Below are 13722 nucleotides of genomic sequence, written 5' to 3'. Positions count from 1 at the left end.
CTGTACCAGTCTGCATCACACAAGGAAAGAAGCAGAGGCAGCACCTGGTACAGGCAAACGCTCACACTTTAGTACTCTGCGAGGTGGGGTGCATTGCTGCCAGCTCAGCCCCTCGCTGGCTCTGCTGAGGGTGCCATGCGGGAGACGGGATCCCTCTGGCATCGGCTCTATCCCTGAGCGACAACGTCGTCGATCCAGTTTCGGAACTTGCTTACGTGGGTGTAGACGGCGGGCGTGTTGACGTTGCAGTATTTGCTTCCCCAGGAGACGATGCCGATCAAGGTCCAGGCGTTCCCGTTCTGGTATACCAGAGGTCCGCCGGAGTCACCCTGTGGAGAAAACCACCTGCTTAGTGGTCCCATCATGTGCTCCAAACTGATTCCTGCCACCCCCGCTGCCTGTTCCTCTGGACACAGTTGAATTTCTGAGTCCATAGATGGAATTCCCCACTGTCCTTCTCCTTCTCGTCCCTGTGGTACAGCAGGACCTTGGCTCCTTACCTGGCAGGAGGAGGCGCCGGCCCCACCAGCACAGAGCATGGAGCTGGTGATGTCGTTGCCCCAGTACAGAGCGCACTGTCTTGAGGACACCAAGGGCAGGGACACCTGCTGCAGGACCACGGCCGAGGCTTGGGCTGGGGGAAAGAAGCACCATTGAATCACCCCGGTTGTCGGTGGGTCTCCTGGAGCCTTTGGGAGCGCACAGACACCCTGGGCATGCTCCCAGATATGGGTGCTGCCATGCAAAGTACTTTCCACGTCTGTGCCAAAGTGTCCCTTCTTAGCCAGGCCTGATCATCTCATGCAAACCGCCCTGAGCAAGGGCGAGCTTGTGCCCATGCACATTCACTTCAGGGGTGCACACTACACCCTCCTGCTGAGCACACACCAACACCCACGCTTACACCAACACACACGTGTGCACACTTAGAATCACAGAGTAGTTTGGGTTGTAAGGGACCTTCAAAGCTCATCCAGTGCCACCCCTGCCATGAGCAGGGACATCTTCACCAGATCAGGTTGCTCAGAGCCCTGTCCAGCCTGGCCTGGGATGTCTCCAGGGATGGGGCATCCACCATCTCTCTGGGAAACCTGGGCCAGGGTTTCACCACCCTCAGTGTAAAGAATTTCTTCCTCATATCCAGCCTGAATCTCCCCTCCTTTAGTTTAAAACCATCCCCCCTTGTCCTATCGCAACAGGCCCTGCTAAAAAGTCTGTTCCCATCTTTTTACAGCCTCCTTTTAAGTACAGAAAGGCTGCAATAAGGTCTCCCTGTAGCCTTCTCTTCTCCAGGCTGAACAACCCCAACTCTTTCAGTTGTCATTCTGTGAATCTGTCCTCCCAGCAGAACTGTTCCAGCCTCGGATCATTTCTGTGGCTCCTCTGGCCCCTCTCCAGCAGGTCCATGTGTGTCCCGTGCTGAGGGATCCAGAGCTGGACCCAGCACCACAGGAGTGTCCCACCGGAGCAGAACAGAGGAGCAGAATCACCTCCCTCGCCCTGCTGGTCACACTCCTTTGGATGCAGCCCAAGATAAGATTGGCCTTTTGTACATGTCTGGAGTTACCTGCACAACTGCCCCTTCCCCACGTGCACACAGTGTCACCCCCCCTGCCAGGTGCCCCTGGGCACCCGCTCCCAGAGGCTGTGGCGTACGTACAGTAGATGTTGTCACGTCCCCAGCCGGTGGTGACGCACTGGAGGTTGCTGGCCAGAACCAGGTTGGCGGGGGGCAGGCAGACGGGGGAGACACGGACTCCCAGCTGGGCGGGTGAGGAGAGCTTCAGCAGGGTGATGTCGTTGTTGATGGTCTCTGGGTCCCAGTTGGGGTTTGTGACGACCTGCCAAGAAATACCGCAGCACCTTCATCCCTGCCGCAGATCCAGCCCTGTCCCAGGACAACGGCCATGTCACCCCTTCTCACCTTGGCCACGGACTTCACTTGAACAGACTCTGACCTGGAGCTGCGATCATATTGCCCAAGGACGACGACGTCAGTGTATGGGCTGCAAGAGGTACAGGAGTCAGGGGGAGGCATGGGAGCAGCATCAGCAGCTGCCACAGGCATGGGGCACCGCGTGCCTAAGAGAGGCCACCATGGGGACAGCCATGGAGGGAGTCCCAGGCTGCTCAGTTCCCAGGGTGCCAGCCTTTGGGGCTATCCCAAGCACCACTCGGCAATGCCCAGTGCATCCCAAGCCCCTGCCCTGACAGGTGGCCCCGCCATGGGCTGACCAGGCACCACTCCTCACTTGAATTCGCAGTGGGCGGCCGTGACGACCCAGTTCTCGTTGATCAAGGAGCCTCCGCAGAAGTGGGATCCCAAACGGGTCTGGGGAGGAAAAAGGGAGGAAGAGCTGGGCTTGGCAGGCTGGGCCCCCTCAAAACTGGGGACAGACAGAGTGTCACGGGTCCCCTTGGTGCCTGCCCAGCTCACTGTGCCGTGTCACTGCAGTGCTTATGGCACCAGCCCTGCATGGGGAGTGGGAAAGTGCCATACCCGCAGGGACACCTGCCAGGGCCACGAGCCGGGCACCGCGTCGTACCCATTGATGATCTTCTCATTGTCACGCAACGAGGGGCTGATGATTGGCAGCCCACAGCCTGCGGAAGAGCCAGAGGGGCACAGAGGGGAACCCAACAGCTCAGGGCTCATGCCTGGGGGCTGTCTGTGCCAGCATGGGTGTCTTTGTGCCACCATTCCTGGGGTGCCCTGGTCCTGCTGTAGCCTGAGGGACCTCCCCACACCTGCGGGCAGCACTTACCTGAGACGGTGCTGGCAAGGGCCAGGCAGGCAACTGCCCACAGAAGCGCCATCCTGCGAAGACGTGGCTGTGCCCCAGGGGCCACCAGCTTTATAGAGCAGCTGGGAGCCGTGTGGCTCGTAGCCCAGCAGGGCAAGGTCACCCTCCTGCTTTCTGCCAGCTGCAGCAGTGACAACAGGCCACACCTGGCACCTACCTTGGCCCATGCACGTGGCAACGTGGGAACATGCTGTCAAAAGGTACCCTGGGTGCTTGGGCTATCGCTGCAGTGAGTCGTGTCAGCTCTCATGGCAGCTGGTGGAGCTGGAGAGGGAGGGCTGTGATGGGGAACTGCAGGGCTGTGATGGGGAACACAGGGGGCTGCTTGTGGGCACACGGCTGGGGTAGCAGTGGGGCTGGATGTGCTGGGACAGGCAGCCATGCCTGCGGTGGGGGAGGTCACCCTGTCCCCAGGCCCGTTTCAGAGCTGTTGGCACCAGGGCTGTTGTTCCATGTGGCCATGTAGCCCTGGCCTCGGTCAGCGCTGGTCCCAGATGGGTGTTCCCAGGGCCACCCCTTGAACCACAGCCCTGGTGCAGATGAGTGTGTCCCAGAGCCAGCGGGGCAGGTGGGGACGGCAGACACCTTCCCAGGCAGGTAGGAGACAGCGTGGAGAGGTGGGCAAGCACAGCACGAGGACCAGGAGGACAGTGAGCAGCTGAGACTTATCCCTCCACCTGAGCATCCTCCCACCTCTGCTGCTGCCTGACCCCTCGCCCTAGGGCTGCATGCTAGGGAACAGCATGGTCCTCTCCAGCCTGGGCACAGAGGGTACGTAGTGTCTCCACCATCCCCATGTCCCTGGGTGATGCTCCCAGGGTGGTACTAGGTGCAGGGAGCCATCCTTGGGGTGATGCTGAACATGGGGATGGATTCCCCCCTGTATCTGTGCCACCCCCATGCCCTCATCCCTGCCTCGACCCCCCCAGGGAGCAGAGCCTGGACACCAGTGAGTGATTGCAGAGCTCAGGCCTTTATTTCTGGCAGCAGTGCCATGCAAGGACAGCAGGATCCAGCCCGCGTGGCAGAGTGTGGAGCCTTCCCAGGGTGCTGCAGTGGCTGGGCACAAGGATGGAGCACAGGAACGGGCTTTGCTTCTGATCTTGGCATGGCGCCTGGGGAGGAGATGACCATCACCTCTGGACAGCAGCAGCGCATGGAGGGATAGCCAGGGCACAGGGTGGTGCTGCCCATCACGGAGGAACCTTGGGACAGGAGAATGCTCAACACACCAAACGCAACTCAGTTCATGCTCTCCAAGAGGCTCGAATGTCTTCAACTCCAGTCCTGTCTGGGGCCAGCAGTTGAGTAGGTCAGCAGAACTCAGAGCTGTCCCTTCACGCCAGCAGGAACAGAGTTGGCAGCACCACCCAGGGCAGTGAGACCGCCTTGTCCCTCCTCCTCCACGGCCGTGAGCCACGATGAGCTCGCTGAGCTGCTCTCCACTGTCCATGCAGGGCTCAGGCTGGTGCAGCAGCACCACCAGACCTCTGGGCTGAGCCAAAACAGAGGAAGACCTCCCATGGCTAAAACCCTCCTGCAAACCCAGGTCTAGCAAGGCTCCAGTCTGCCCTAGAGCTGGGGTGTTAACAGACTTCATGTCCAGGACACACTGGTTCAGAGGACTGTTTGGAGACTCAGGAAAACCCAAATATCTCTGCAGCCCCGTGGAGATGTGGACTCACCCCAGCTGCAGATTCCTGTCCTTTGCTCTGTGGCTCCTCTTTCTCCTGCAGGCAATAGGCCAGGCCTGAGCAGCCTCAATTCCTGCCTCCGCAGGTCAGAAAAATCGCTATGGGTCAATTTTCTCCTGACACAGGTGTCCCAGGACCGGTGCTTGCAGGGGACAGTCAGTTCAGCGAGGTAAGACCAGAGCAGGGTGGCACGTGTCCAGACTATCCCCAACACAGGGCAAGGCACTGCGCATAGGAGATGCCACGTCATTTCCACTCTCCTCAGAGATGTCCTGCATGGTCCGTACATCCGTGGGGACAGCGGGGAGCAGGCTGCGGGGCACAGCATCAGGCACACTTGCCCTTGCGAATGCAGAAAGGCAGCTCCGGCGCGGGGACCAGGATGGTGCTGAAGATGGGCCGGTAGCTCTCAGGCAGGACCTGGGGGTGCTGTGCCATCATTTCCAGCACCATGTGCCGCACCTCCTTGGAGACGTCACCCCGCAGATCCAGCAAGGTGGAGATGTGCTCGTCACTGGGCAGAGAGCAAGAAGTAAGTCCAGGTGCTGCTGGCCCATGGCACCGTCCACAGGGCTCGTGTCCCAGAAACCTCCCATGATCCAGAGAAGCTGAGCTGAGGCCAGGGGAGAGCTGATATTTTGCACCAGCCAACTTTAAAATTTGCTTGAAAATAACCCCACAAACCTTGCGAATTTGTTTTTGACATTTCATGGGTTTCAGCTGACTCTGTTATTTCTAATTCGGTGTGATTTCTCATGCTTTTTTTGGCCACCGAAGATGGGTGAATACCACAGCACAACTGCTCTTTCTTTTACATCTTTGCCCTTGAGACTTTGCAAGAACCCCTTAAATCTGGAGCATGGGAAAATGAAACCTCAGGGAAGAGAAGGAAAATCCCAGGTTTCTGCCTGCTCTGCAGCATAACCTCAAAGGGTCCAGCCCAAACCTGGCACCCCTGGGTGGACTCACACCTACATACATACCTACACCTCACAGGAGGGCAGAGCTGGGCTTCTTACCTGACATCGGGGTACTTGGTGGTGAAGCCCAGCACCTCCAGGCTGAGTAGTGCCGGGTCCTTGAGACAGATCAGCTCCCGCAGGGCAAAGACGGCCTCCAGGCTCTGCTGGCTCCGGTCCAGACCCTGGGAGGGAGAGTGGCCACATGTGAGACTGGGACAAAGCCATGGTGGTGGCTGCTGAGACACAGCCTGGTCCTCAGCGCCCATGTGGGGACCTGGCTCCTTGCAGCTGGTGTCTTCCCATTCAGTGTGTCCCATTGATCAGGGCCAGCTCACCCCAAGGTGAGCCAAGGCTCTGCAGCCTCACTGATCTGCGCTGGGCAGGGTGGATGGCACCCCCAGCCACAGAATTACAGAATGGCTGGATTGGAAGGGACCTCTAGAGATCATCCAGTCCAACCCACCTACTAAAGCAGGTTCACCAGAGCAGATCGCACAGGATTGTGTCCAGGCGTGTTTGAATGTCTCCAGAGGAGACTCCACACCCTCTCTGGTCAGCCTGCTCCAGGACTTTGGGACCCTGAAAGTAAAGAAGTTTCTCCTCATGTTTAGATGGAACTTCCTGTGCTTCAGTCTGTGCCTGTTTTCCCTCATCCTATCGTTGGGCACCACTGAAAAGAGTCTGGTCCCAACCTCTTTGCATCCACCCTCCAGATATTTATAACCATAGTTCCTCCTTAAGCCAATTCCTCCCATCTTGGCCTCACAGCTACCCAAGTGTAACAGCTCCATCTTGTTCATAGTCTGATGGACCCACCCCACCTGCTGCGGGCTGGAGGGGAGCAGGGGGGTGACAGAGGGGAGCTCTGAGCTCCTTGCACAGACCTTGCCGTGTGATGCTCCGCACCCACAGCCCAGCCCGGCTCCCCATCACACCCGGGCACCTCTCACCAGGCCACAGAAGAGCTCCCGGAGCTGTGTGGCGTCCTGCAGCAGGCGGTCACAGAGCTGGCGCCGCTCCTCTTTGCTCTTGCACACCATCTTCTTCTGCATGAGCGCCCGCAGGTACTGGCTCGTCACCAGGAGCTCGCTCTCCATCAGCAGGAGCTGGACAGGGGAGAGCTGTTAGTGCTGGGCATCGCCTGGATGTCAGACCCCAGTTGCCCATGGAAAGACAGAGGGGAAAGGGGCTGGATGCAGTACCGTGCTGTGGGGACAACCTGCTGGGGAGCCTCTTGGCCAGAAGGGCAGAGAAGGTAGCTGAATTTGGGGGGAAACCCTGAACATCTCTGCATGACGGTGTCCTCAGGGCTGCTCCAGAGGATATGGGCTCTCCAGCAAACCCAGCAGTGACTGCAGCTCCTGCACCCCAGCTTGACACCCAACCACCCAACCTCCTCTCCTAACAGTCAAGCAGCTATTTGAAGGATGCCTCACAGCACCCCTACCATGAAGACGGGTTTCCTGACGCGGGAGAAGTCCTTTGCGTACTTGTCAATCACTTCGCACATGCTGCTGATGAGCTGGGACCCGGAGAGCCACTTGCGGGAAGGCAGCTGCAGGCAGAGGGGCTGGAAGAAGCAGAGGAGCAGCGTAGGGCACCCCACATCACATCGCTCTCGCAGCAGCTGTGGGGCAGGATGACACCCCCAGCGCTGCCCGCCCGCTGCCTGGCAGCATGTCTGCTTTGCCTTGCAAAACCCCCAAGGCCCCTCTGCCAGCCAAAAGTCAGCATAAAAATACAAGAGTGGTCCAGATTAGGAAATTATGGAAATACACTGCAGCTGCTCCTCCCTGACAATCTGAAATCCACATTTTGGGGCTTTTTCTGGGTCATGATGCCCCATTGTGGGCAGCACCTGAGGTCTGGGCAGCAAGTTACTCTCCACACACTCACTTTCTGCCTATCCTGCTATGATTTTCTTTTTAATTTCCATTCCTCTCCACTTCCCTTGTGTAGACATAACATGTTTTTGGCTGAGGGCTTTGACCTCCTCCTGCCCTGCTGTCCTTGCCCGTCTTCCTGCCTGCAGGCAGACATTCCCTCTCTGCTGGGGCCACTCCACGCTGCCTGTGAGTGTTTCACCCTTTTTTAGCTGCTCCTTTGTTTTCATGGCATTCAAGCCCCAAATAGCAATGCTGTTAATTATTCTAGATTTTTGGTCCAGACTCCAGGAAAGCTAAATTTGACTACACTAGCAGGAAACAACTCGGGTAGTCATACATGGGCTTATATCCTCTGCACGGATGTTGCCTCTCTCCTGTTGGTTTTCTGCCATGAAATAACCATAAAAAGGAGCACGAGGCAGCCCTGGGGGGCTGTGGCTCCTGGTCCCTGTCTGTTAGTGATTTGGGGGCCCAAACCATCTGCCCCAGCGATACAGGGTGGTGCTGGCTGGTGACAGACATGGGGTGAGCTGCAGGCGGTTTATCGAGGTCTGGGAGCCAAGCTGGCAGAGATGTCTGCAGGATGATAGGAGGCCATGGGGTACGTCGCGGGGATCCTGGGCAGGAATAAGCCCACGCCTGGGCGTGTAGCAGGGGGCTGGTCTTGCTGGGGCCGAGTTTGCTGCCGCCCTGCCAGCAGCAGGGGCTGGGGACAAACGTACCTGCAGGTCCAGGAGCAGCTCCTCCAGCAGCAGCTGGCAGGTTTTCTTCTGCGTCCTGTCTAGAGCAGCCTGGAGGGATGCGGGGACTTCTCTGCAGGCAGTGTCAGAGTGCAGGGAGGAGACAGAGGAGCTGGGAGAGAGAGGCAAGGGAGGGGACCAGTAGCCTGAGAAGCTCGGTGGGGACATTGATCCCACAGGGGGATGGGGAAGATGTGGCTTCCTTGTGGGTGGTGGGGTTGTTACAAGAGCTATGAGGTGCTGGTGGATGTTACCTGAGAGCCAGGTTGTTGTTGAGCATGGCCAGCAGGTAGGAGACATAGTACTTGGGGGTGGTACGGTCCTTCTGGTGCTCCTTCCCACATTGCACAAGGGCTTCCCGCAGGCTGCAACACAGCGAGTCAACAGTGATGGGTGGGCAGAGCCCTGGACATCTCACCACAAGGACCTGGAGCTGAGATGCAATTGGGGGCACATGAACCTCCCACAACCCTCACGGCTCACTCGGCTCCTTCCAGGTCCTGCTGCCAGCTGGAGAGTGACAAGTTGTTGGGCAGGGTGGGACAGTGGGACCCATTCTGGACCCCTCAGGAGAGCAGGGTCCAGAAGCATTTGGGACAGCAAGCCCAGGGAGCTGATGTCCCCAAGGGCTGAAACAGTAGCCCCATGGGTAGCCCCTGCTGAGCCTTCTGGCACCTAGGTGAGTGCAGGGCTCCCCATGGCAGATCTCCACCATGAGCCTATGGTGCTCGGACAAGGGGACCCAGGCTCTGGGAAGATGGGCAGGGGTGCGAGGGCCTCCACTGACCGGCCCAGAAACACCTCCAGCTCCTCCAAGGCCATGTTGTAGACCTTCTGCTGCAAAGAGTCGGTGATCAAGGAGGCTACCTGGATATTCTCATTCAGCATCTGCAGAGGGAGAGGAGAGCAGAGGTGAGTTGGCGAGAGGCTGCAGGTCAAGCCCCCCTTTTTGGGGGGCTCTCAGCATGGCCATGCCCCATGGTGCTGGGGACCCACCTGCATGACAATGACGGGCAGAGCTGACTGGAAGAAGCCCTGATGGTCTGTCTCGGGTTCCTCTTCCCTGAACCACTCCTTGAACTCCACCTCCAGGGTCCTCTGCATCCACTCAAGCACACTAGCCTGTGGGATGGACACCCACCATGCTCAGCCCAGGAAATCAGGTACCAGCTCCCTGGAGACCCAACACACAGCACAGCAGCGAGTCCCAGGCCTTGCCCCACAGGCTCGTGGTCTCCTGCTGCTGTCAGAGCAGTTGCTAACACAGTGGTGGTGGTTGGGTCCCCATACCCATTGCCCATGTGCTGTCCCACTCACCCACCTTGACTTTCACCACGTATTTCCTCTCTGTCTGATCCACAAGCTCAGGGGACATCAAGGGACCCAGAGCAGAAACGTCCACTTCTGGGAGAAGGTCAGGGTGACTCATCATGTCTGGGCTGGAGGGCAGAGGTGGGACAGGCTTGGAAGACCTGTGTTTTCCAACAGTTCCTACCTCTCTCTGCCCTCCCAGTGGTCACTCCCAGGCAGCCAGAACTGCCTACCCAACCCCCCTGTGTGCTGGCAGACAACCCAGTGGGTGCTGGGGCTGGTGCTGACCTGGGGTACACACGAAGTGCCCACTCAAGGAGGAGGAAAAGTGCCTGTTTGTCCAGGTCTTCTCGGAGGATGTCCTGGAGGTGGCTGGTGAGAGCCTGGTGGTACGTGGTGGTGCAGATGCTGAGGATGTTGTAGTGAGCTGGGACACACTGGACCATCAGGTCCTTCACCACAAGCAGATTGGACACGATGTCCTTCTGCAGTGCTGCCAGGTGCCTGGCCAGCCCTGACCCCTCAGCATCCATGGGGGTGGTACGGAAGTGGGCTCCTGTGATGGTCTCCTGAAGAACGTGGTAAAACTTCTGCCTCCAGCCCTTTGGGCGGCCAGGGGGCAGGAAGGTGGCCTCCAGGAGCAGAGAATCATCTATTTTCTCCTCCCGCTCGATGATCCTTACAGCGGTGACAAAGAGAATTGGGTCATCGCGTACCAGCTGCAGGCTGCTGCCCACAATGTCCCACAGCTGCTTGGCCAGGCTCTCGTTGAGCTCCTGTAGGCCACTGAAGTAGGACAGCACAGTCGCCTGGGCACTGGAGAGCCCACGGAGGTGCAGCTGGGAGAGGATGTTGTCCCGGAGGTGCTCCATCATCATGAGCTCTGCGTGGGCCTCCAGGAGGTTCTGCTCACAGAGGAGCTGCAGGGTGTGGGAAAAAACCTCGTGGACTGTGGGAGAGGGAGGAGAGATGCCAGGATTGAGTGTGGGGAGCAAAGGGGCTCAGCACAGGGGTCATAGTGAGGGAAAGGGTCTGAGATCTGGGGACACCATGCTGGATTTGGCCCTGGGGGGTGGTGGCATTTCCATCCATGGAGACTTTCCAAACCCAACCAGCAAAGCCAGAGCAAACTGCTTGAGCTTTGCCGACAGCCCTGCATGGAGCCCAGGGGTGGACTGGAGTTCTCCCCAGTGCCTTCTGGCCCAAATCCACGAGTACTACACCAGTGCCTTACCTGAGAAGAGCTGGGGCAGCACCTGGACCACCGAGGCCAGCTGCACGTGCTCCGCCATCAGCGCCCGCATCTGCTGGAGGCCCTGGAAGCGGTCTGTGCTGTCGAGCAGGGCCCACCGCGCAGCCCCCAGGTCCTGGGACACGTTCTGCACCTCCCGGGCTGCCGACCGCAGCTGGTCCAGCCCCGCACTTACCCCCTCCAGGTAGGACTGGACAGTTGACTGGGGAGCAGAAGAGGACAGAGGGGCAGTGTGGAAGCTCTCAAAGGCTGGAGGACTCATGCACCGTTTGTCCCAGTCTTGCCAGGTCTCTCTTGCATGCCCTCGCCCAGCCCCACAAGGTCACATCTGCCATCATACCAATGTATCTCCCATATCTTCCGCCATGACTCCATCCCACCAGACCAAAGCACACCCAGCTTTAAGAAAGCCGCTCCAGCAGCTGGCATGGCTCGCTGCATTCCCCTTGGGGTAAACTGAGTCATGGTGACTATTTATGGGGTGGGGGGCAACGGCTACTGTGCAAGAGGTGGGAGCATCCCTTTAGGGTGACTAAGGCATCGGGGTGAGCAGGAAACAGATGTCTTCTTTCCGTTTCAAAAGTTTGTTTCGGCAATAACATTGCAGGCCAGAGGGTCCCCATGTGCCCCACAAGGCAGATTAATGGCGTAAAACACCTCAGTGGCCATACGAACCTTCCTTCAAAATCCCTGAGGTGACATCACTTAAAAGAAGTTGCCTTCTGGACAATTCACCCACATTCAGGGTAGGAGAAACCATCTCCAAAATAATCAAAAGAAGGCTGGGGTGCTCAGGCTGATCGAGTCTGGAGGTTAATCGATCATTCCTTGGGTGATGTAAAAAGGACTGCCCTGAGCAGGGGGGGTGCACACAGGGCAACAGCCCTTATGGGTGCGTGTAGAGATGGAGTTTCTCCTGTGGGACCTGCAGGTGGGGGCAGATCTTTCACCAGATCTTTTCCACACAAAACAATTGCATTTCTCCCACCAAGCGCCAGCTGAAGGACAAGATTTTGCCAGAAGTGGAGACAAAGAGGACTAGAGGCAGAAGGGGGGACCCTGGCAGGGAACCCCACTTTGGGAGGCTGTGGCAAACACCCACCTTCAGCCGGGACTGGATGGAGCTGTTCCTCTGCCTCTCTCGATTCCGGTACTGCCCAAGCCCCTCCAGTTTCTCGGGGCGATAGAATACCCCTGAAGCCCATTTCAGAGCAGCCCCTCTCGCCAATTTCTCAGCCTTCTCCGCTTCTGGCCACTCCTCCTCTGGGGACGAAGCCGGGGGTTAAGGAGTGAAACAAAGCGGGGCAGGAGGGGCCCCTGAGGCCAGTGACAGGAAGCTGGTCGCCAGCGATGTCCAAGCACAGCCAGATGTGGGAAGCTGGACAGCATGGCAGCAAGTGAGTCCTTCCATGGGGAAGCCCCCAAGATGCCACTGCCACAGACTGGGGTTGTGACAGTGGCTGTGGCAGTGAGACGGCTGCCGGTGGAGCTGTCACCCAGCCTGGCAGCTCGGGCTGTCCCCTGGGCTGAGTGCTCCCCCCCAAACACAACGCTGGGTTGTCTGAGGGGGGCTCTCATGGCACCTGGGGAACCCTCAGCAGGGCTGAGGCTTCGGCAGTGAGTCAGCAGCAGGGATGGAGAGGTGGCAGGTCCCGCATTAAGGAGAGCCAGGCTGAGGTCAGGCTGGCAGGCTCCTGGTCTCCCAAAGTAACCCATGCAGCTGGGGGTAATCAGGGTGTCCCCCTTGGCACAGGGTGCAAAGCCATCCCAAGGGCCTTCTGGCCAGAGCAGGGGGCTGAAAACCGGCGCAGTTACCACACGCCAGTCCCCATCCCCAGCACCCACTTAATAGAATCATTCTGGTTGGTAAAGACCCTCTAGATCACCGAGTCCGACTGTTAACCCAACCCTGGCACTAACCCATGTCCCTGAGAACCTCATCTCCCTGTCTGTTCTACCCCTCCGGGGGTTTCATTGTTTCCCCACAGCAATTTCCCAGCTCCGGGCTCACCAGTCCCAAGCTCCTGCTCTGCTGGGGAACCTACGTGCACGGGCGCCCCCGGGGGGCAGGGAGATTCGAGGGAGGCAGTGATTTTGGGGATGAACTGCAGGTCAGGAGGCACAGCCGGGCTCGCACCCCCCGCAAAGAGCACAAAGCACCGGCCCTAGCACAGGGAAAGCTAAAGCAGAGGGTGGGCAGCCCCCGAAACATGCAGCCAGCAGCATCATCCCTCCCCTGCCCAGCACCGCCGGTTCCCCGGGAGCGGCCGCACCGTCCCCGTTACCTCTGGGGCTCGCAGCGCGCTCGCCCTCCGCAGACATGCCCATGGCGCCGGGGCCGGGCAGGGCAGCGCGGAGGAAGCCGCAGCCGCTTCCTCAGGCCGGAGCAGCCGCGTTCCTCAGGGCCCCATTGTGTTCCCGCGGCCGCGCTCAGGATGTCAGGGGCGGAGGGGGGACACGGGGGAAGGTGTCGCGGCTGCCGCGGGGCTGGGGAGGGGAAATCGCGCCCTGCGTGTCCTCCCCGACATCCCACGGACGCTCGACCCCGCTGCAGCCCCTCCCCGGTTCCCCCGCCCGGTCTCCAGCGTGCCCCTGCCTGGCGGACACCGTCCCCGGCCGGCGATTTCACCGTCCCCATCCGCAGCGGGAGCCCGGCCAGGGATGGAGCGGCTGGACAGGGTGTCAGCGGCAGCCGGACCCGAGGGGCAGCGGGATGTACCCTGCTGGGCTGGGGACGGGGCTGGTGACACCCCCCCCGCCACAAACCGCCTCCCCCAGGGTCGGGTCAGGGGGTTCATCCCCCGCACCGGGTGTTTTGGAGCGGACGAATGTAACGGGCAGCACCGAACCGCCCCGTTTGCCCGGGAGGTGTGAGGGACGCCGGTGGTCATGCACGGGGTGCCAGTTTATCGTAACAGCTTCGCTACCACGGGCCGGCGGGGGGCAGGTGCACACACCCCACGTTCACCCGAGCTCCCCGGACTGGCAGCCGGGGCCTGACCGGCTCCCCGCGCCGGGCGCCCCGGAGGAGCGTCCGTTGGCTCCGCCACCGCCCCCCGCCCGCCCCTCCCGT

At 59.6% G+C, this 13722-nt stretch overlaps 2 protein-coding genes across 3 annotated transcripts; both read right to left on the bottom strand.

The window, feature by feature from the left end:
* Positions 1-167: 167 nt before the first annotated feature.
* On the bottom strand, positions 168-2817 carry CTRL (chymotrypsin like). Its single transcript, XM_065848525.1, has 7 exons — positions 2766-2817; positions 2501-2604; positions 2253-2332; positions 1925-2006; positions 1661-1841; positions 501-634; positions 168-329 (listed from the first exon to the last, which is right to left on the bottom strand). Exons 1-7 carry the CDS (start codon positions 2815-2817, stop codon positions 168-170), a joined length of 795 nt encoding a protein of 264 aa, XP_065704597.1.
* A 937-nt stretch (positions 2818-3754) lies between these two features.
* Positions 3755-13700, bottom strand: EXOC3L1 (exocyst complex component 3 like 1). Of its 2 annotated transcripts, XM_065848166.2 has the most exons (13): positions 12935-13699; positions 11752-11912; positions 10632-10851; positions 9686-10346; positions 9408-9525; positions 9083-9208; positions 8874-8974; positions 8341-8451; positions 8069-8198; positions 6908-7030; positions 6411-6566; positions 5518-5642; positions 3755-5012 (listed from the first exon to the last, which is right to left on the bottom strand). In XM_065848166.2, the coding sequence occupies exons 1-13, from the start codon at positions 12975-12977 to the stop codon at positions 4826-4828; spliced, it is 2262 nt and encodes a 753-aa protein (XP_065704238.1). In that variant the 5' UTR covers positions 12978-13699; the 3' UTR covers positions 3755-4825. The 2 variants fall into 2 exon arrangements, with proteins under 2 accessions (XP_065704238.1, XP_071670362.1); XM_071814261.1 differs by lacking the exon at positions 6908-7030 and having other exon boundaries at positions 12935-13700.
* Positions 13701-13722: the final 22 nt, after the last annotated feature.

The sequence above is a fragment of the Patagioenas fasciata genome, chromosome 13 (assembly GCF_037038585.1).
Source record: "Patagioenas fasciata isolate bPatFas1 chromosome 13, bPatFas1.hap1, whole genome shotgun sequence".
NCBI lineage: Eukaryota > Metazoa > Chordata > Aves > Columbiformes > Columbidae > Patagioenas > Patagioenas fasciata.
The sequence above is the reverse complement of the archived record's forward strand: the minus strand, read 5'-3'. Positions and strand labels throughout refer to the sequence as shown.

Coding starts and splice junctions, on each gene's coding strand:
- CTRL (XM_065848525.1), bottom strand. CDS start 2,817: ATGGCGCTTCTGTGGGCAGTTGCCTGCCTGGCCCTTGCCAGCACCGTC. Junction 2,605..2,765: donor CCTTGCCAGCACCGTCTCAG/GTAAGTGCTGCC, acceptor GCTCTTCCGCAG/GCTGTGGGCTGCCAATCATC. Junction 330..500: donor CCGGCGCCTCCTCCTGCCAG/GTAAGGAGCCAA, acceptor TTTTCTCCACAG/GGTGACTCCGGCGGACCTCT.
- EXOC3L1 (XM_065848166.2), bottom strand. CDS start 12,977: ATGGGCATGTCTGCGGAGGGCGAGCGCGCTGCGAGCCCCAGAG. Junction 10,852..11,751: donor CCATCCAGTCCCGGCTGAAG/GTGGGTGTTTGC, acceptor TCTGCTCCCCAG/TCAACTGTCCAGTCCTACCT. Junction 8,975..9,082: donor TGCCCGTCATTGTCATGCAG/GTGGGTCCCCAG, acceptor CTCCCTCTGCAG/ATGCTGAATGAGAATATCCA.